Source organism: Podarcis cretensis (genome assembly GCF_951804945.1).
Source record: "Podarcis cretensis genome assembly, chromosome: 8".
NCBI classification, from domain to species: domain Eukaryota; kingdom Metazoa; phylum Chordata; class Lepidosauria; order Squamata; family Lacertidae; genus Podarcis; species Podarcis cretensis.
In genome coordinates this window covers 45,035,070-45,057,171 of record NC_137177.1, presented here as the reverse complement: position 1 = coordinate 45,057,171, position 22,102 = coordinate 45,035,070, and the positions used below count along the sequence as shown (strand labels likewise).

At 41.8% G+C, this 22,102-nt stretch overlaps 1 protein-coding gene across 2 annotated transcripts in view; it reads left to right on the top strand.

Moving 5' to 3' along the window:
* The window catches only part of VAT1L (vesicle amine transport 1 like), a 53,205-nt gene that overhangs the window by 3,890 nt on the left and 27,213 nt on the right, over positions 1–22,102 (top strand). The window contains exons 1-6 of one of the 2 annotated variants that reach the window (XM_079988230.1): positions 6,305–6,739; positions 6,820–6,949; positions 9,498–9,713; positions 14,792–14,934; positions 18,868–18,971; positions 21,984–22,039. In XM_079988230.1, the coding sequence (XP_079844356.1) occupies positions 6,714–6,739; positions 6,820–6,949; positions 9,498–9,713; positions 14,792–14,934; positions 18,868–18,971; positions 21,984–22,039 (675 nt within the window). In that variant the 5' untranslated portion in view covers positions 6,305–6,713. Of the gene's footprint in view, positions 1–6,304; positions 6,740–6,819; positions 6,950–9,497; positions 9,714–14,791; positions 14,935–18,867; positions 18,972–21,983; positions 22,040–22,102 lie in introns of those variants that run through there. The other variant, XM_079988229.1, reaches the window with a different exon arrangement.

Sequence of the window (22,102 nt, the reverse complement as noted above, 5' to 3'; positions counted from 1 at the left end):
AGTGTGTGAGTAGCATAGACTTTCATCCTTTAGTCCATGTAAATATTTTGGTGGCCAAGGGGAGGAGGTTTCCCTGTCCCTGGCTTGTTTCCTAGTGTGTCTCTATGAGGAACAGTCACTCTACCCATGGGGAAGCATCAGCCTCTTTTTCAATATAACTCCACATTTTAAAAAGAAAATCGATACAGGATGCTATTCCTCAAGTTCTTTGCAAGCAAAATCCATAGAAGTTAGGACTTCTGGGTATACATGCCAGGGAAGGAGAGTTTTGTCATGTAAACAGCTGTGCTCTGCTCTCACTACGCAAATGCCCTGGCATTTTCTGGGAAGAAAATGTCAAGGTGAACGCTAAGATGCTTATTTTAGAATCAGGTGATGTAATCTGGAGGGTGAGTTGGTTTGTTTTGCCAAGGGTCAGGTGTAGAGCGGGATCCAGTGAGTGTTGCTTTCTCTCTCAAAAACCCACTCAGTTCTGTTTGGTTTGCAACATTCAAACCAAGCTAGATTAATCAAGCTAGATTGTCTTAGGGCAGGAGTTTAACTGTGTATCACAAATTGTCGCTGGCTGCCTTGGTGCTAAGGTGGCCTCGTGACCTACAGAGGATAATCTTCTCTGAAGGACTGACAGAGGACAGCTCTCTTTTTGAGGGACTCCTCTGTTTGAAGGGCTATCCAGTCCAGGTATGGTTAAAAGAAAAGAACCCTAACAAGGGAAAACTTTCATCTCCAAGGCAGCCCTCAACAGTTAGAGTGTGGACAGAAAACTTTGTAGACACTTAGATCACATGGAAAGAGCAGTAGCTCAGTAGTGTAGCATCTGTCTTGCAGGCAGGAAGTCTCTGGTTTAATCCCTGACATCTCCTGTTAGGGCTGGGACATAGCCCTGTCTCAAATCCTGGACACCCACTGCCAGTGAGTGTAGACAACATTGAGCCAGGTGAAGCAAAGGCCTGGCTCAGTATGAAGCAGCTTCCTGTGCTCCTGGCCATTACAGTGAAATTTATTGTATTTCTATTATGTTGTTGTTTAGTTGCTTAGTTGTGTCCGACTCTTCGTGACTCCATGGACCAGAGCACACCAGGCACTCCTGTCTTCTACCGCCTCCCGCAGTTTGGTCAAACTCATGTTAGTAGCTTCGAGAACACTGTCCAACCATCTCGTCCTCTGCCATCCCCTTCTCCTTGTGCCCTCCATCTTTCCCAACATCAGGGTCTTTTCCAGGGAGTCTTCTCTTCTCATGTGGTGGCCAAAGTATTGTAGCCTCAGCTTCACGATCTGTCCTTCCAGTGAGCACTCAGGGCTGATTTCCTTAAGAATGGATAGGTTTGATTTTCTTTCAGTCCATGGCACTCTCAAGAGTCTCCTCCAGCACCATAATTCAAAAGCATCAATTCTTCAGCGATCAGCCTTCTTTATGGTCCAGCTCTCACTTCCATACATCACTACTGGGAAAACTATGGCTTTAATTTCTATTATAGTAATTAATTATTCCATAATGCACATCTATGAATATAAATTCTTACTTTATTTTCGAGTGATACATAAATGACAATCCTAAATTTTCCAAGTTTCATGTTGAGGAAGAATGATGATTTTTTAAAAGTAGTGTGTCTACTGTAGTTACTGATGTATTCTCAGTGGTTCAGCAATGCTAACTCCCAGATCCAATTTACTTGTGACTAAGGCTTGATCTGCAGGGACGCAGGTGGCGCTGTGGGTTAAAGCCTCAGCGCCTAGGACTTGCCGATCGAAAGGTCGGCGGTTCAAATCCCTGCGGCGGGGTGCGCTCCCGCTGCTCGGTCCCAGCGCCTGCCAGCCTAGCAGTTCGAAAGCACCTCCGGGTGCAAGTAGATAAATAGGGACCGCTTACCAGCGGGAAGGTAAACGGCGTTTCCGTGTGCGGCTCTGGCTCGCCAGAGCAGCGATGTCACGCTGGCCACGTGACCCGGAAGTGTCTCCGGACAGCGCTGGCCCCTGGCCTCTTAAGTGAGATGGGCGCACAACCCCAGAGTCTGTCAAGACTGGCCCGTACGGGCAGGGGTACCTTTAAGGCTTTAAGGCTTGATCTACACATAGAGAGAATGAGGACATGGAGAGAATGTCGTGAAGTAGTAGAATGGACTGTACCCCTGCAGAGGAGGTTGTTGTTTTAAATCATCACTTGTAAAAGGCTCCCTTCCAAAATGCACCTGGCATTGCAGGCTGAAAGGTCAGAGTTGCCCATCTACCACCTCTGATACTTTCCTACATGCAGGTTGTTTTACATAGCAGAATGCTGCTGGTTGTTTTTTTAAAAAAATTGATATTCCTCCCTCACCCCATGATATCTGAAAATGCACAGTTCTTTCTTGAATATATAGCTATACAGTGGTACCTTGGTTCTCAAACATAATCCGTTCCAGGAGTCCGTTTGACTTCCGAAATGTTCAAAAACCAAGGTGCGGCTTCCGATTGGTGCAGGCGCCCCAGAAACAATAGCCAACAGCTGCATCAGACGTTCGGCTTCCGAAAAACGTTTGAAAACCAGAACAATTACTTCCGGGTTTTGAGAACCAAAGTTCCACTGTACCGTATACAAATTACTATATCAGTTGTATAGTAATTTTCTGTGATGTGCCTGTTCTTAGCTTGTGGCGTGATTTGGTGTGATGTTTGAAGAGATGAGTTCGTAGTCATTTCTTGCAGCAGGAAACTGGATGAGGTTATTTTTAGCTCTTTTCAACCTCTGGGATTCAAGCATATTACATGCATCACTTTCCTCTCTCCCTTCCCTTTTCTAAACAAGTAACAAGGATGCTGACAAGTCCATTCAATTGGAACCTATGCATGTTTACTTGGAAGTAAGTTCTTCCTCAGTGGGGCTAACTCACAAATAAGTGTGCTTATAACTGCAACTCCTACCTTTTGGCTTATTGGATGTGCCCAAGATGTTATAAGAAATAACACAAAAGCAAAGTGGTTTCTGGACAGTTATACACAGCAGAGTCAGTATCATTAGTAGTAGTAGTAGCAGCAGCAGTAGTTGTATATATTTATTTATACCTCTCCTTTTTCCCTAACAGGGATTCAAAGCAGCTTACATATAGAATAGGAATAGCTAAAAACATTGGGGGGGGGTCTTTCAAAACAAACATTTACAGAATTAAAACTATATATAAATATAAGAGATTTTTTTTTTTTTAAAAAAAACAACCCATATGGATAATTACAATAAAAACAGCATAGCCCCAGGCCTTTCATTAAAAGCAGCTGGAATATGAAGGTGTTCTTCACCTGCTGGTGGAAGGACAGCAAGAAGGGAGCCCGTCTAACTTCTCTAGGGAGGGATTTTCAAAGTCTGGGAGCAGCCTACATCAGTACACCAGAACCAAAACTTTCAGCCTTACCAGTTGCCATTACTCATAAATCACAAAGCACTTAGTTGATTAATCTTCCACTTATACAAATATGGAGTTTCTAGTCTTAATAAGATTTGGTGCTATCAATGTGAGTCACAGTAGGCAGAGGGATATCATCTGGTTTTAGGGAATCATTGTGACTTTTATTATAGCTTGTATGTTGCCCTGAACATATAAAAAGGCAGGGTATATCTGATAGATGCAGAATTGGAGACTGGGTCAGAGAGCCAATCAGTGCTCAACTTGCAATCAGGAGCAATAATTAAATTAGGCACTCATTTCCATTGATGTTTCCAATGACCTAGATCTCCTCATGAATGTTGTCTTGTATTCATGCAGCTTTTCATTCAGTTTTTTTCTGGGTCAGGCCCTTTCTGTCTTTAATGTCTGTGTTAGCTTCCACTCAGACATCCCCGGCTCAATGTTCCCAGAACACTGCTTTGCATATGAACAATCGGTGCAAGAACTCTTTATCCCCACATGAAGGATGTGATATTATAGGAGTTAGCATGGTGTAATGCAGCTCTCCCCAACCTCATGACCTCCATATGTTTTGTACTATCATTTCCATCAGGGTGTAATTCCCACTCTGCCAATGTGCATTGATTTATGGCAGTTGTAGTCCAAGATCACCTGGTGGGCTTCAGTTTCTCTACCCCTGGCTTAGAGGTGTACAGGAAACCAGAAGACTTGCACAGGTGCTCACAAGGGATATCAAAATTAGTGTTTACCTCCACACAGAAATTTGAAATGTGGTGCGCAAGCAATACAGGGAGAAGTATCGAAGTCTGAAAACAGGGCTTTTTGATCCTTCATAAGCCCTGTTCACACAGCTATTCCATGTTCAATGAATGTGTGAACTGTGATTATGTCCACTTGTATGTATGTAGTCCCTGTTCATGGGTACAGCTAAGGTTGAAGATATGGGCAGTGGATGCAAGTCCATCCCTCCCCCGCCACCTCCACTTCACTCAGTGAATGTAGAATGGTTGTGAGTATAGAACTGCAGCCAAAACCTGGATCATGAAGATTGTCTGATGACAGCTTGCCATGGCACGAAACAGACAGGACCAGTGTCAACTGCAACAAAATGTTGCAATGTCTCCTCAACATTCCTAACAGATATGCCCCCATTCCTGATTCAAGCTGCCTAGTCCAGTAACACATTCCCACCCTCTTCTATTTTTCCTTTTCCAAACGACTCCGCATTCTGTGGCTCAGTCCTCATTGGACTGGTTTGGGGTAGAGATTGCCCCTTAGGGATTTTGTAGGTCTGCAAAATTTAGGGTTATCCTAAGCAGCTGATACACATGCGCACACCCCTGTTTCTCAGTGGCCTAGTTTTGGCACTCACCACCTGAGTTTGCTACTAGAGGGAGTGCCGTAAGGCAGTGAGAGTTCTGTGTCTCCCTTATACACTTGAATCCGCCTTGGATTGGGAGGGGCCCCAATTTCTAGTAGTAACCAAAACAATCTAGTTCCACTAAGGTGTTGTTATCACATTCTTTGTTTGGAGCTGTTCTCTGAGATTACATCCAAGTCTGTTAGGAGACTTCAAAGGCAATGTAATGGTTAGTTTCTCTGGCATCTCTACAGAGAGGCAACGTGTAAACATGTTTCTATCTTTAAACAGCATTAATTATTTTCTGATATTCAGAGGGGACACAAAGAGAAGGAAATGGCCTGTCTCAAGGGTTTTTCTTAGTGTTGGGAATACAGTGAAACATTTTTCAGGTCAGTATGAACACTCTGCTGTGCAAATTTTCTTGTAGCAGAGTCTGCCTACAGCAGAACCAGTCAAGGAAAAAGGTTTATATAGTTAATCCCATTTTGCTTTGTCTAGGCTGCATCCTAGCCACACTTATTTAGCAGTAAGTCTCATTGAAGTCAGTGTGGCTTGCTTCTGAATGTATAGGATTGCACTGTTAGTCATGTTTACCAGAGATGCAGTGAGGACATTTTCAAGTTGAGGAAAAACTCTTCCAACACATGGACAGTTTTGGTTCAGTCTTCAGCACCAGCTGAAAATGTCTAGAATGGACAGGAGAGAAGGAGCACTGGGCTTGTACACCTTTAATAGTTGTGTGCAAGAGGGAGTTTCAAAAGGTATAGCTTAAAACTATTTATCAAAGCTGCAAAAACTTCTCTTTTTCACCCGGTCACCCTAGGAAAGGGAAACTCAATGGGTATGAACCTATCATAGGTATCTTTGTTGGTCCATGGTGGGATCCACAGAAAAACAAAACCTTTATTAGGGCCATTTCAAATATTGCAAAGTATTTAGCAAACTTTTGAGTTCTTCAGAACTCATGTAGGATGTTATGCAACATCCCTGGGGGATGTTGCATAAAGACCCACCAGGGGTCCCAATTAGGTCTGTGAGACCATTTCTCCCAAGTCATATCCACCCCTAGCTGATTTTCAAGAGAAATCCAGCGTGCATCAAGATTTGAGTTTTTCATTTAATCATGATGGGCATGTCTTTTGCTGTGGATGCTCAGTTCAGTTTTCACTTCCATCCTGTGTCTACCTCAATGTTTGGATAAGAGATGGCTTTCTGTAGGTCAGTGTGGTTGCTGGAATTACATAATATGGCCTTTCCCCTTCTAAAATGTGCTTTTCAAATGTGGGTTGTGCATGGTCTCTTAATATAGCTTTGAAAGACTTCACAAATGCAAACAGTGAAGTACAAATAATTCATAAGAAGACATGTCAAATTGCTGCACAGACTTTACGCAGAAAGTGAATACCCATCTGGATTAGGTCAGTTATGCTTTTCAAATATGCTCTGTATATCCTACATACCAGTAATCTATTTGCAGAAGACAATATTAAATATATAAAGAGAATTCTGGCATTGTGTCACCTGTACCTGTGTCATCAGTTTGTCTGTGACCAGTTGGTGGGTAATGCAATTCCCGAGATTCAGAAGGAGATGGCTATGCTATTGATGTTGAAACGTGGAAAAGACTTCTCTAAACTCCATTTCATATGTTATGCGTATAAACCTATCCAGACCCTTAGCGCTTTCTAAGAGGCCTTCTCCAGGTGGCCCTCTGAGGGATGCTTGGAGGGTGATGACAGAAGAGGGGGCATATTTAGTTGTGGCTCCCCATCTGTGGAATCCTCTCTCTAGTGAGGACTGCCTGGCACCTTCACTGACATCTTTTTGGCACCAGGTAATGACTTACCTTTTCTCCCAGGATTTTTACTTGACTGAGACAATGTTGTTTTGTTACTAGTGTGCTGCCAAAGCCTCCTGTGGCTGTTATGGTCATTGTTTTGTTTTGATGGCATTATGTATGGGACTAGTCCATGACATCTAGAGGACACCAGATTGCGTAAGTCTCACCTACATTTTGTCTCCTTTGTTTACTGTACTGTGATACACATCCTCATTACTTGTTTCTTTTATTCACAGTGGGTTAAATTTTATTGACCTGATGGTTCGGCAGGGGAACATTGACAATCCACCCAAAACTCCACTTGTGCCTGGATTTGAATGCTCTGGGATCGTAGAAGCTCTGGGTGACAATGTGAAAGGCTATGAGGTAATCTCATATGTATATCTGATTGGGATGGTGGCAATGTATTTATTAGATATGATCACATATTAGTTGAGGTGGGTAGCTCAAGGAAAACTTCAATTTAGTATGCCACAGAAGTGAAAAATTCACATTCAACGATAGGGATTGTTGATAAAGACATTGAAAATCAAAATGACCCATATGATAATATCATCGTTATTTTTGACGTTCAGGTGATGTAGCCAAAATGGCACCACCTACAGACAAGAGGGAGGTATGATTACACTTGGAGGTGTGCAAAATCACTGAGGTAAATAAAAAATATCCAGATGAGGACTAAGTGTGCTCGGTGGCTACAGAATGCTGATTGACTATTTGTGGCAGTTCTAGACAAACTGGGGGTGGGGGAATGGAATAAACTTTCCTGAAGGGAGGGGACTGAGGAGGGGACTGAACACTGCAGCCTTTTGTTATAGGCCTCACTTATTCTATTTCTGATGTTCAGGGTGTGAGTGTCATTGCTTCTGTAGCTGATATAGCAAAAATGGCAGCACCATTGCCTCCCATTCTGCACATGCTCTCAAGTGCACTAATTTGTGTCCCCTCAGCTCAGTGCCCTGTGTGGGGAACTGCCTGCACCACCTAAATCTGGTACTGCATGCCCTGAAGTTCTGAAGGGGACTTCTTTCATTATCAGGTTCCTGATCACAGGCAAAATACCTGACCCAGTAACCAATCACAGGCAAAGTTTTTAGTTGGGTTTCCTATCACTTGTGGGGTTCCTGATCATGGAGAGGTTTCTGAGTGTGTATGTCAGCGGAGTTAACAAGCCATCAGATTTTTGTGCTTAGCACATGAAGTTCAGGAGTGAAGAGGGAAGGGAATCAGATAGGCAGCAACATCGTGGGCAAGGCCTGTAGGTTTGCTTCTAACCCCCCCCCCACACACACACACTTTTTGTCCTCACGTTCAAGCTGAACTCTTGAGGCGGGATTTCAGTAGCTTCTAGGGTCCTCTAAAACAGCATGTTCCTCTTGAAAAATATTTGAGCACCAATATGAAGATTATCTATAGCAAAACCTGCAGAGAACATTACCGAATAAATTACCTTTATTCTTATGGACTTCAACATAACATGCTGAACATGATATATAGAATAACAATTTCCATTTTTTAAAAAAGGATTTCTACTGCATCATATTTGAAATAAGTCCCTCTCCACCACCAACCTTTTCTTCTGGTGTAGTATCTCTTTGTTTATAATTGAATTTCAGCCAGAAGAGTAATATGAATTGCTTTCCTATTTTAGAATCTGTCAAAAGGAAATGATAAAGTTGGTTGTAGGAATGAGAAGGCAATGATATAAAGTTTGCAGTAAAAATACAATCTATACTAAAAAATACACACATATACACTTGTGATAATTTCAAGATAATTCCAGCAAAGTCCAAAAATGTCACTAAGAACTTGAAAATATGCACTGATATAACACTAGCAGTGATCAGAGAAGATGAAAAAATCTGTTCATTGAGGTCAGTAGGATAATTTGCTGCTCTCCTCTATTGCAACTTTTCTAAGCTTTAGGGATTGGCGGGATTTTGAGATAATTCATTATCTACAAAGGAGCTGTGCAGTTCCAATTTGCCTGTCCTTTTTTTTTTAAAGGCAAGTTATAAGAAACCTCCCTGACCTGACTGAATAAGAGCTATAGAGAAACATAATGATATGAGACAGGCATGCAGTTAAATCTTCCAACATGTATATTTTTACTTTAAATTAGTTGCAGCGGGTTCTATATTGATTGAAATAGCAGTGTTGGAGGCTGTTGTTTAACACTGTCCAAGGAGTCACCAACATTTTAGGCCCTGGGCACATCTGCAAACCAAATAAAATTTTATGGGCATAGCAAGCACACACTTCAACATACCGTATTTTTTGCTCTATAAGACTCACTTTTTCCCTCCTAAAAAGTAAGGGGAAAGGTTTGTGCGTCTTATGGAGCAAATGCAGACTGCGCAGCTATCCCAGAAGCCAGAACAGCAAGAGGGATTGCTGCTTTCACTGTGCAGCGATCCCTCTTGCTGTTCTGGCTTCTGAGATTCAGAATATTTTTTTTCTTGTTTTCCTCCTCCAAAAACTAGGTGCGTCTTGTGGTCTGGTGCGTCTTATAGAGCGAAAAATACGGTAGTCTGTTAACTATGGCAAGATGTTTATTTCAAGCCTTCTTTCTATTTTTAGTGAGAAATGGGTAGGCACTATAGGAAATCCACAGAGGGAAAGTCTTTATAGGCACAAATTGATATTTGAGGCAAGAATTAAAAGCCTTGAATCATATTTCTTATTCCAGACCACTGTTTTGGCAACATGTGTGTCATTTGATCCTTATATGCTAGGCATACACTCAATGGCTGGTAGGTAAATGTGTGAACTGTTCCCCACTGGGAACAATTGTGCCTGCCTGCAATGACATAAAAAGTTCCCTGTTGTACTTTCCATTCCTCTGTAGCCATGTTGCCAGGGATATCCTGAAAGCTGTAACCCGAATGTGTGTTTCCCCCAAAAATGTCTACAGATTGGAGACAGAGTCATGGCCTTTGTCAACTACAATGCCTGGGCAGAAGTTGTGTGCACACCTCTTGAATTTGTGTACAAAATCCCTGACGATATGAGCTTTTCTGAAGCTGCTGCTTTTCCTATGAACTTTGTAACTGCATACATGATGCTCTTTGAAGTCGCCAACTTGCGAGAAGGCATGTCGGTTCTGGTTCACTCTGCAGGCGGCGGTGTGGTAAGTTGGCTTAACTTTTGTCCTAAAAGGAATTATAACTTTCAACCTGTGTGTCAAATTTCAGTCCAACCTCAGCCCCCTCTGAGTCGTTTGTTTTTGTTTGTTTTTTGCCTTGCTGGAGTGTTTCCTTAAACTCTGACGATTCACTCCCCAGAAGGAGAGAGATCTTGAGTCAGGATCCCCTCAACTCAATCTCAACTCAACAGCCAGGGGTTGGAGGTTTGCCTCTTCTGTATCTGACAACCACTGCCCCCACCCCATCACTAAAAGAAATAACCAACCTGAAAGATTTGGAAGGTATTTGGAAAAGAAGATTGCAAGCTCTGCGGGCCCATCATCACTGTCTGCCAAAATCCTGACCATGCAGGCTACAACTGGCCCTAACAAGGATAAAAATCATTTTAGCACAAAATCTCTTTAGCCCCAAATAATTGTGTTTAAGATGAATGACCCATTGCAGTAAAGGACTGGAATTTATAATCTTATTACAGCTCAGTACAGTACAGAGGAGCTCTGTTTTATTCTTGTTGAATGTTAAAAAAAAGAAAAATCCCAAGTGTGGGATTTGAAAATAACACAGAGCTTTTAAAAAATAATGTTGGGCTTAGGGACTCCACAGGGCAATTGTGGTCCATGTTAGTGTGTTCTTTAACTTAAATAGACAGTGCCTTACAGGTCAAAAGAAGGGCAGATCCTTGCTCCAATGAAAATGCAAATCATGAGGCACATGTCCAAAAGAGGGGAAGAGAAAGAGCCTTTGGAATACGCTGCACATTTCTAGTTACACTTTTTTAAAAGAAAAGAAGCAAATAAAGGAAAAGAAAGGTATCATGAGACTGGAAAAGGTGCAAAACAGGGCGACAAAGGGTTGCCCAGAATGGGATGTGGCTCTTGGGCTGAAAAACATCCCTCCTACCCTTGTGAAAGCCTCTCTCTTCCCCCAGTGCATAGAGGATCGAAGTCTTTCTCCCTACCCCACCACTTCCCGCACCGCTTGCTATTTAGTTTTTTTTATTAAAAAAAAAAGCTACTCGATGCCGAACTGCATAACAAGCATCACATCTAGTCTGACCCTGACTGACAGTAATTCAAATGCAAGTATCCCTTCAGTGTGTAATTAACTTAAGGAGTTCACTGTCACAAGCTGTAGTGATGGCCACGACCTGATATTTAGGGAAGCCACTTAATATATCACGAAAGGGTAGGAAATAAATAACAAAAAAGGAGGCCAGAAGAGGATTTGGATTTGCATAACATTTTCATATGCTAATTTATGTGAATAGATGCAAATGTAGAAATAATTACTATATTTTTATTATTATTTGCGTTTTTTAAATGTGTCAAAGTAGCTTACAGAATATTAATATTTGTATCCACTTATCAAACATTTAAAGTCAACAACAGATAATATAACACAGGAATAATAAAAGTGTTCATCCGTCAACAAGAATAAAAAGGGACAAATCCTACCCCACTAAAAGTTGAACATCAGACCAGGCCTGGCTTATTCCACATTATTGCTAAATTGAGATCCAAAAGCCTAGGTAAACAGGAACTGTGGTGGGCCACTTCAAGGCCCCTACTCTTCAGTCTTGAGAGTTATTTATCTTTAAATGGAACTTGGACCAGAAAACCATTCAGATAGGATTGCCTTCTGTACAGTAGGACACATTGCCAACATACACTAGGTGGTTAATCATTCTCATCCAGGAGAGCTGCTCTTAGATTCATATGTTCTTAATTGTGCACCAGGATGGGTTAAAACCTAGTTTTACAAAACCTTCCTACTCTTAAATTCACTCCACCATCCTCCCAAATCTGAACAGTAAAGAAATTATTTAGGGGTGTTGGCATCCAGCTAAGCATTAGAGAGAATGAACTGCCAAAGTCACAAGAACATTAAGCCAGAGGCTCCCACACTAAATCTCCACATATTAATCCACTGCAACAACTTTAGCCGCACATAAAGTTCATTATGAATAATGTAGGACAACAGGCCTTGGAAATGGCTTCTGATTAGACGTTGCTGGACTTCTCCTGATAATAAATTCAAGGGCCTTGAATGTACCCACTTTGTTCCCAAATGTCATGGGCATACTGAAATGTCCAGAAAAATCAATGGGGGCCCTGTGGCATCAGTGCATTGGTGCTTGTTTTGTTCACGTCAGTGCAAAATTCAGTTTCCCTGCTTAATGCATTTTAAGCATCTAAGGGCACGTTTGCTTTCTGAAAAATCCAATCTGTTAGAAGCTACAGCCAAGGCCTCTTCCGAGTTTTGTGCAGACCTGAGCAAAAGTGAATCAGTAGAGCCCACAATTGTTGCATCCTCCCTGCTTTGTAGTGCAATAAAAAGACAGAAAGTATATTTCTTAACCCAGAAGTTCTCTGATGTCCAGAAAACCAGTGTAGTGTAGTCATTAAAAATTGGACTTGGGGTATCTCCTTCCTGTTCCTAATGTCCCCTTCTGGGAACAGGAATTGAGCACACCCACAGCTTTGATTCCAAGTGTTGAAAAGAAATGCTTGAAAGGCCCAATTGATTTTTGGGGTTGAGCATACACCAGGCTACTCATTCATCTGTACCAAGGAGGGCATTGAAAGGTCTGTGTGCTCTTTCATTCTAATTTATTGCTATGTCTGGCTCTCAGAGGAAGAGATCAATGTAAATCACAATATGCCATGCTGATTATACCACTTGGCCTTCAAGAGGCTTTCTTCTCTTCCATTTGGGACCTTGATTGGCACACCACTTAGGGGAGCTCTTAAGCATTGCGGGAGCTGCTCCGAAACACTTGGTTAACCTCCTATGCCATCACCTGAGTTTACCCATATCACTGACTGTGTGGGATGAACATTGGTGCGATGCTCCTTTGCCTCTGTGGCTGAAGCCTAAAGGGAAGAGAAGAAGACAGACTTAAGGCCTCTCACCTACTCAATTAACACACAAGGGTTCTGGCTAACTATTCTAATTCCCAACCTCCACCCAGTCAACTAAAGTTCTGAACAGAGCCTGTGTAAACACAACTGCGGCTTCATCTGTACCATGCATTTAACGCAGTATGATACCCCAGCCACAGCCCCCCCCCCAAGAATCCCAGAAACTGTAGTTTGTAAAGGGTGCTGAGATTTGTTAGGAGGCCCCTATTCCTGCACAGGGCTGCAATTCCCAGAGTTCCCTGGGAAGAGAGATGGATTGTAAATTTCACTATGGATGCAAATAGCAAACCAATGGAGGAGGGGACCATGTACAAAGGGAAGGGGTTAAATACCGCTTCCCCACCCATTGCATTCCTGTTGTTGCTCAGCCCCCCCAACAGCTGAGATGCACACTAATTGTGTTCATGCCATTAATGTAATGTCTAGTTGTGCCCTAAATCAGTTTCAGTTCAAGAACTGGGTTTACAGAGTGACTATTGACATTTTCCCTCATTCAAATATTATTTCCCTCAGGAACTAAAATCAAAAAGAGATTCATGCAGAAGCATTGATTGCTACCCTATAGCACCAACTTGATCTCCAGTTTCAAGTTTGACTCAAAACAGTTTGAGCTGACTACAAAGGGAATGTCTTATGTTTGAACTACAAAACTTAGCTGGGTCAGAGTGCAGCTTTGCTTCCCTTTTTGTAAAAACCATCAACTAATGCTGTTACCTTCCTGCACATATTGAATATCCATTGTCAGTGCAAACTTGCTGAACCTAGAAATCCAATGCATCGTACTTAAAGCCCATATGTGTACATTTTAGTCTGCATTTTCAAAGCACCTGATGGAGGTTTTCCTTTTTAAAAAATATAATCAGGGTGCTATGCTAATATCACTTTAAAATCATTATAATTTTAACTGTTCCATGGCTGTTATCTGGAAGAAAACTCACTTTACACCTTTAAAAACAGAATCTGAGCTAGGTTCCTCCTGGCCTGCAAACCTGTAATAGGCAGGATATTCATTCAAACATACAACCCTCCCACCTCACTTGAAGTGGTACAGTCCAGCAATAGATACATGATCAAGTGTTTTGTCTCTGTGATATTGTAGAAGGCCAAAGGGGTGGACACAAGTAAAAGCATTTGGGGATCCTGGACAGGGAGAAGTGCAGTATAGAAAGAACAGCTGGGTCTGTGCACAGCTGCCCCAGGTGATGAGTTCCTGAACTACAGATGGGAACTTCTCACTCATCATTATATTCATTTGATTTATTACAGTAATTCCCAAACTGAATTTCTCATGGACCATGTGAAATTCACTGAGAGTTTTGATGGATCACTAAAAAAAATAAATCTGCCTATTTTAGCAACTGTAATGTAGTGTGCTAGATGCTGTGTGACTTTAAATGTATTTCATTGCTTCTTTTATTTGTTATATTGCATTTTATTATATTACATCTTGAATTTATAGATTTTAAGTGTTCCTCACAGACATGCCACATATCTCCTGAATGAAACTCAGAAACCGCTGGTGGTCTGTGGCACATACCTGTTATTTATTGAAAGTATTACTTTCCTATCTCTAAGTTAAAGATTTTTCAATGTTGCTAACAACATTTTAGAGAAACAACACAACAATATATATATATTTTCAAAAAAGCAAGATTTAAAACAGAAGAGATTTGATCAGTAACACCAGTAATATCAGCTTCCATTAAATGCTAGAGAATTCCAAAATGAAAGTTGATGAAACTGGATCCTGAATTTTAAACACCCATGTATTCTTCTCTGGATGTTCTTCACACGTCAGGATTCAGAATAGCTGAGTCCATCTATAGCTGCCCGTTGTGGTGAAACACTGAACTGCTGGCAGCTTTTGAATGAAGTACCTTCAGAAGCTGGACTAACTCCATGAACTCAGGCTGGCTGTTGGAACCTCCTGGCTGTCCACTTGAGCCTTTCTTGAGCAACAAGGTCTTCCTGATCTAGAAAAGAAACCCAATTCCCCCATTGCTTGTCTCATTGCAACTTGCAGGAGGGGACATATGACTTCATCAGCAACTGAGAGGGTCTAAACCAAGGGGTCCAAATAAATAAAAGATAGATAAAAGACTCCATTTGTCAGAATAGCTAATGCAGTGGTGCATTTGCAGGGACAAGCCGTTGCTCAGCTCTGCTCAACAGTCCCCGACGTTACCGTGTTTGGAACAGCTTCTTTCTTCAAGCATGAGGCAATCAAAGATTCTGTAACCCACCTGTTTGACCGAAATGCAGATTACGTCCAAGAAGTTAAAAAGTAAGAGATTTGCTTTATTTTACTTGTTGAGAATAACTATAAAAGCTAGCAAAGTGTTATTCATACTCAAAGTAGACCTGCTGAAATTCATGGGCATAACTAACTTGGTCTGTTAATTTCTGTGGGTGTACTCTGAGTATTTATTTATTATCTAGTTTATATCCTGCTCTTCCTTCCAGGTAGAGTAGAGCTTAGTTGGATACAACCTAAAATGTGAGCTATGTTCAATATATGATTTCTGTTGTCCTATTTTGTAGGCTTTCATCATAATTATAGGTGGGTGGGTTTATAATCCTTCATTGAGAATTATGGGATGGCTCCCTAATTGTGAAACACTGTCCCCAGAGAACCACACCTGGCACCATTGCCACCTGTTTTCAGGGACCAGACACACACATTCTAATTTACGCAGACTTATGACTTTTTAACAGGGAGGGTAGTTGATGTCTCTTTGTTCAGCTCATCCTTTAACTGATGTGGGGAGGACTTGTTCCTTTTAACTATACTGTCAGATGAGTATTTTAGTTTTTGTTTATTGCTTTTATGTGCTTGTAATGTTTTTGTTGTTTTATTTTCACTGTGTAAATTGCTTAGAGGCACCTGAGTGCAAAACTGCAACTAATAAACACCATAAATATACCGTATTTTTCACCCCATAGGACGCACCAAGTTTTTTTGGGGGGAAATAAAGAAAAAAATATTTATTTCCCCCCCAGGTGCGGGGCTGGGGCGGGGGAAGCGCCCCACGGCTAGCGGGTGCGCTGCGCGAAGCCCGAAGCTTGGGGCGTGCTGAGCTCAGCGCGCCCCAAGCTTCTGGGTGCCGGCAAGCTCTCCACTAGCCATGGGAGAGCTGCATCTCCCACGGCTAGCGGATAGCTTCCTGAAGCCTGGAGAGTGAGAGGGGTCGGTGCGCACCGACCCCCCTCGCTCTCCAGGCTTCAGCAAAAGCCTGCATTCGCCCCATAGGACACACACACATTTCCCCTTCATTTTTGAGATCTCCAGAGTCAAGTGAAAGGAGGTTTTCTTCTTTGTCATAATTTGCAAAAATGGCATTGCAATCTGGGGTATTCTTTCTTGATACTCTGCTCCCATTCATTCTGCTGTCAAGTGGAACATATTCAGCAATCACATGTAGCATCATGACAAACAACCTGGGCACTTTACTGTGCATGGCAAAAGACACAGAGGTGGATGAGGTTCAACCTATTTTCTCACTGGGAGAGGAACACACAACCACAAGTACATCATTCAGGGCCCTCCTGGCCAGTGGACACAGCCTTGCCACTATCCTCTGACCCTGGAGATGAGTCCCCAGAGTACCTCTATCTCCTCAGCCTCAAAGAAGTCAAAATAATGTGAGGGCCCTGTAGCCAGCCTGTCAACTCCTCTGTAGAGGCACAGCCAACCATACTTGGGGGCTGGTCAACTTATTTTACCTGTCCTTATTTTATTTGTAAGCTGCCTTGAGTCTCCAAAAGGGAGAAAGGTGGGGTATAAAAAATATAACAAGAACAACAACTTATTTAAGGCTTCAGTTGGCTGTTGCACCATGTGGAGACAACAGTTCCTATGGGTGCCTTAGCAGGCCTTTTTTTTTTGGAACTGTCCAAGGTCCTGTTCCTTTCTGCTTTCTGACTTGAATTGACTGTAATCAGACACTGCCTGCTTATCCAACAAGCCTTATGCTCCCATGGAACTGAGCAATCAGCCTGCTTTATGTGGTGCTGAAATGTCACATGATGTCACATGATGCAAAGGGTTTCATGATGTCATTGCACAACCACAGGAACATATTGCAGGTTGCAGTCATCCGACTTCTAGTTGAGGCCTCTCTAGTATTCCATATTTTCCTAAATCACCCATCTAGTGGCATGTGCTCTTCTTGTTTCCGAAAAAGAAAGAAAAATCATCTTTCAGGCCACAAAGTTTAGGCTGTGCTATGACTATAGGTGCTATTATCTAATTTCAGACAGTATCATTGCTATAAAATAAATGCCTTTTGTGTGGATTAAAAAATGTTTGGTGCACCTTATGCCTTTCAGTCTCTCTAGGGTACAATTATCCATTTTAGCTGCACCAATCATTTCCATAACTGTTTAATTAAAATTAGCTCTCTCTCTCTCTCTTTTTTACAACTGCTATGATCAGTGACGCAAATATAGTTTATAATTGCAGAGTGCATTCAAATCTGGCCTATTGCCAGGATTTCACAGGTTTGGTTAGGATGAAGAATTATTAAACAAAAAAACAAAACAAAAAAACAAAAAACAAAAACAGAAATTGCCATTTAAGCAAGAAAGGGAATACAGTTTGAACCCTGGCTTTTTATCCTTTAAGGCAGATCTGGGAAAACTTATTCAGCCTAATGGTCACTATCCTTTCTGAATAATTTTCTGGGGACCAGTTACAGATAGGTAGCCGTGTTGGTCTGCCATAGTCAAAACAAAATAAAAAAATTCCTTCCAGTAGCACCTTAAAGACCAACTAAGTTAGTTCTTGGTATGAGCTTTCGTGTGCATGCACACTTCTTCAGATACATGTGTATCTGAAGAAGTGTGCATGCACACGAAAGCTCATACCAAGAACTAACTTAGTTGGTCTTTAAGGTGCTACTGGAAAGAATTTTTTTATTTTGTTTTCTGGGGACCTTATGCCTTTGGTAGGCCAAACAAAAATGGAAAGTGGGTGAAGCAATAAATTTTAATGCTGTCTCCAACACACACACTAATAGACAAATTCTGGGGCCACAGAATTCTTTTGGCATCGTGTCACCTTAGGCAAAGTATTCTTATTTTTAAGTGAAATGTGTGGGTTTAAAAAGAATGACAGGGGCACAAAAAACCTATTGTATGCTGTATGTGACTCATGGGCTGCATGCTGGCCAACCCTGCTCTAACCACTACACCACACTGGCTTGCCTCACTCAAAAAAGGGGGGGGGACATGATTATGCAAAGCAAATGTCTGTGTTCAGTAGAGTCCTTACAATCAGTTGTAACTACAGTTACTTCTTAACTTAAAATGCTCACAATCCCTGCTTTTGTTGTCTTTATGCACTCCTATAAACTGAGCTGTAATTTATCTTTATTTCTGTGGTGACGGCCTCTGCTCCCATCCTGTCTTGTAAAATTGCAATAGCAATAAATAATGACATTTTATATCTCCTTTCTTCCTCTGTAGTCTGCTGCAGAGGTTAACAACCTGTAGTTTTAACTTCCCTGGTTTGTTTCACTTAATTGTCTGGTTATAGTCCCATCATCTATATTGGCCCAATATATACAGAGTCCATACCAAGTAGGTATAGGATTGCAACCTAAGTTACAAGGTGTCTAAGGAGACTCAACAAATCTTAATTGTATGGTTAATACTAGGAATGAGAAGACTAATCCAGTCTAGTTCCATTCCATTCCCTTTCCTGATCCATTCTGTACCATTTGCACATAACTGTGCAGAACTTTAAAAATAACAACTCATAGAAGCCCCTGATTTCACCCCCTGTTATCATGCGAGTGCCATCTGAGCCACAGATTGCAGACTTTCTCAGAAGGCGTGAGTATAAGTCTACCATATGCAGCTGATGCATTGAAATAAGACAGGAACGTTCACACTGGCAAGTGCTTTATCTATGGTCCTTGGCACATATATGCACCTGTCTCTTAGGAGTAGGCTGTGGTGGTGAGTACTTGAACCATTTATTCCTTCTTGTGGTTCATGAGTCCATTTAAGTCATACTCAGGGTGGACCCACTGAAATCAATTGGCATGACGAACTTACATTCTCAGTGGGTCTGCTCTGAATATAACTTAGCTGTATGCAGCCCCATTTTTTTAAAAAATGTGTATGGGTTTCAGTTCCTCAGAAAATCTTCCGAGGTCTATGGAGTCGAAGGCAGCAAGCCTCATTGTCTTAATTTGTGTCTGTTGCTTTTTAGAATCTCTGCAGATGGCGTAGACATTGTCCTGGACTGCCTTTGTGGAGAAAATACAGGCAAAGGCCTCAGTCTTCTCAAACCACTCGGGACTTACATTTTATATGGTGAGTGAAAGTCAGCTGGCAAATAGAACCCCACCTGCTCTGCCAATCACCATTCTATGGTAGCCAACTCAGGTTGTCATTGGTATCAATCTATGGTGTCTCATATGGTGGAAATGGATGACATCAACTCAGAACTGCTCTATGATGCAGTATGCATGAACAATCATTGCAGCCTCAATGGACAAATACAATTATTATTATTATTATTATTATTATTATTATTATTATTTATTAATTACAATATAACCCACCTTTCCTCCAAAGAATTCATGGTGGCATACATGGTTCTCTGTCCCATTTTATCCTCACAACAAAAAGCAGCACAGCTACTGTTCTGGGCAGCAAGTGAAAGTAATCCCTTTCTGGCATTACTATACAGAGGGAGACATATGCAGACACATACACACATGGAAGAAGCAGGCAGCTTCAGGACATATGTGACTGGGGCTGCAAGTCTACCTGTGCTTAATGCTCAGGTAGACTTGCAGGTAGACTTGTAGACTTAATGTTCAGACCTCTGAACATTATGGACCATAGGTGCCATCAGCCCCAGTCAGCATGACTAACATAAAAGTGCTAATTCATTTGAATTGCCTCTGAGTCTGCTTTCATACTAATGCTTGGAGTTTGAACATTGAAGGAACATAAGAGAAATTTACACCAGCTCTAGGCAATGCAATGGGCATCTAGTTTACAGGCATCCTTTACCTTTTCATACATTGAGGGTATCTAGGGGGCAAAGGGGCAGTTGCACACCGGCACACCATTAACCATTATCCCCAGATCAGTAGCTTTTATTTGGAGGTGGGTGGGGTGGAGAGAATAGGCTTCTAGCATTTGAAGAACCTGAAATATAGGGCAAAATGTATGTTCACTATTCTTCTTACTTTTTTAAATGAGAAACTCACCTGCTCCCTGATTCAGTGCTTTGCTTGGATTTCACCAAGCTGTAAGATTGTCGAGTCTTAACATAAATATGTGAGCAGTATCTACTTCCTGCTACAATTCAGGATCCAGCTCAAGTCCCTCATCTGGCAGCATCCCTTACTTTAGCTCCCCGTGGACCGTTCCAGATTCTGGATTGGGAGACACTGATCTCAAGTCTTGATTTGAATTGCACGATTGACCCTGACAGCTGAGTCATGGAGGGAGATGCGGAGGAGAGAGCTGAGGCAGGGTATAAAGCAAGCCCAGCTTGGCAGAGAGGAAGAAAAGGCCCTGTGAATGATATCAAAAGGTTTAGCAGAAACCCCTCTCCCCACATTATCTCTCAAGGATTTCACTTCCCCTGCCTCACAAAGTATCCTTTTGGCAGCACAGAGAAAGCACCCTTCCCTGCCAAGAGAGGACCAAGGAATCTGGGCTGTGAGCCCAATTTCTCCTTGTGCACAAAGGATGCTCTTGGTAGAAAAACAGAAGGACCCCTCCCCCCAATCTCTGAAAGAATTCTTCAGAAGAGAATTTGGCTCTGTGGATGTATGCCAGAGAGTGCACTATACTTAAGAGTTCAGTTCTCATCTACATTTGACAATGACAACTCCCCCCTGCCCACTTTGCTGTTATTGGGCATTCAGTCATCTGGCAGTTCCTGGGACTGGTGGGGGTGAAAGGCCCATTATGAGGTTGGCATAGTGTCTGTGGGCAGGCTCTGTGAGTACCAGGATGGTCTCCCCAGAATCATCAGGCCTATCAGGCTCACTTACCATCTTCCAACACAATTGGATTACTCTCTCTCCCCCCCCCCCAAAGCAAATGACAAGAAAACACTCAAAACATAGCAGGCAGCATCCTTAGTTATTACAAATCAGTCTTTGATCATCAGTTCATACTGCTAGATTCTCCTAGTTTTCCATAATTATGGATGCATACAAAATAACTTGTTCATCTGGGATCTTGACAATATGTTTACACCAATAAAGCATATGTTCTACACCAGCTTTTCCCCAACTTGGTGTCCGCAAAATGGTCTGGATCAATAGTAGCAACAGGTGGTGTGTTCATACCAGAAAATCCTCATCCATGGGGAAATAATACAATCCCCAAACATCTGGAGGACACCAGGTTGGAAAAGCCTACTCTCTGCACACACATTTCAGTTAAAATATTTCTCAACTGCCCTTCCTCAAAAATATTACAAGTCAGTGTGCAAATGTGTACACTGCCAAGCCCAGGCTGGTTCATCTCTGTTTCCCTTCACTGTCAAGGACATAGACTCTTTCAGAGACTTTAGTTTTATTTACAATTTATATGCCAACTATTACTGTTCTCAGGGTGTCTTACATAATGCTAGAAATGGTTGTATTGGTTTTAGTTTTTTGAGTTTGTAACATTTTGCTTTTCATCTTATTTTTATCTCTTTTGGCTATGAACACTATTATCATTTTTTAAACAGCAACAACAAACAAACCATGTAAACACCTGTAAAAAAAACAACAAGTGAAGGTAAATCTTTTCAAATACAAAATTTCATTTTTAATTCAAAGGAAAGTGAAATGTGTTTCAGCTATCAGAAATTGGGAAGTACTATGCTGAAAAACAAGAATGTAAGGCACTGTACTGTACTGGGGGGGGGGGTAAGTATGTAAGACATAAACACAAAATCATACAAGGCAGCTTTCCTCAACCTGATGCTCTTCAGATGCTGCTGGACTACAACTCCCATAATCCCTTATTATTTGCCCTGCTGGCTGGGGTTGGTGCAAGCTGTAGCCCCAAAGATCTGGTGGGTACCAGCTTGGTGAAAGCTGGACTCTACCAGATGCCTCGCTGCATATTTGAATGGACATCAATTTTCCGAGGTTTGCATGTGTTCTGAAACTGTGGACAGGATGTGCTATTCTTTCTCGGTACTACTTTCATAAATTCTTTACAGTGAACTGGAATGTTATTTTAAGATTTTGATTCGGATCTCCAAATTCTTAGGCCTGGTCCTCAAGGCACACAATGAGCAATATTTTAATTTAAAATGTAATTATCTTTCTCCCACCCCTACTCTGGCCCTTATTTTTCTAGGCTCATCAAACATGGTTACCGGGGAAACCAAAAGTTTCTTCAGCTTTGCAAAATCAGTAAGTATAATAACTTTGTGGCTTGGCTAGATGGTCTCATTTATATGTCACTAAATCATTGGC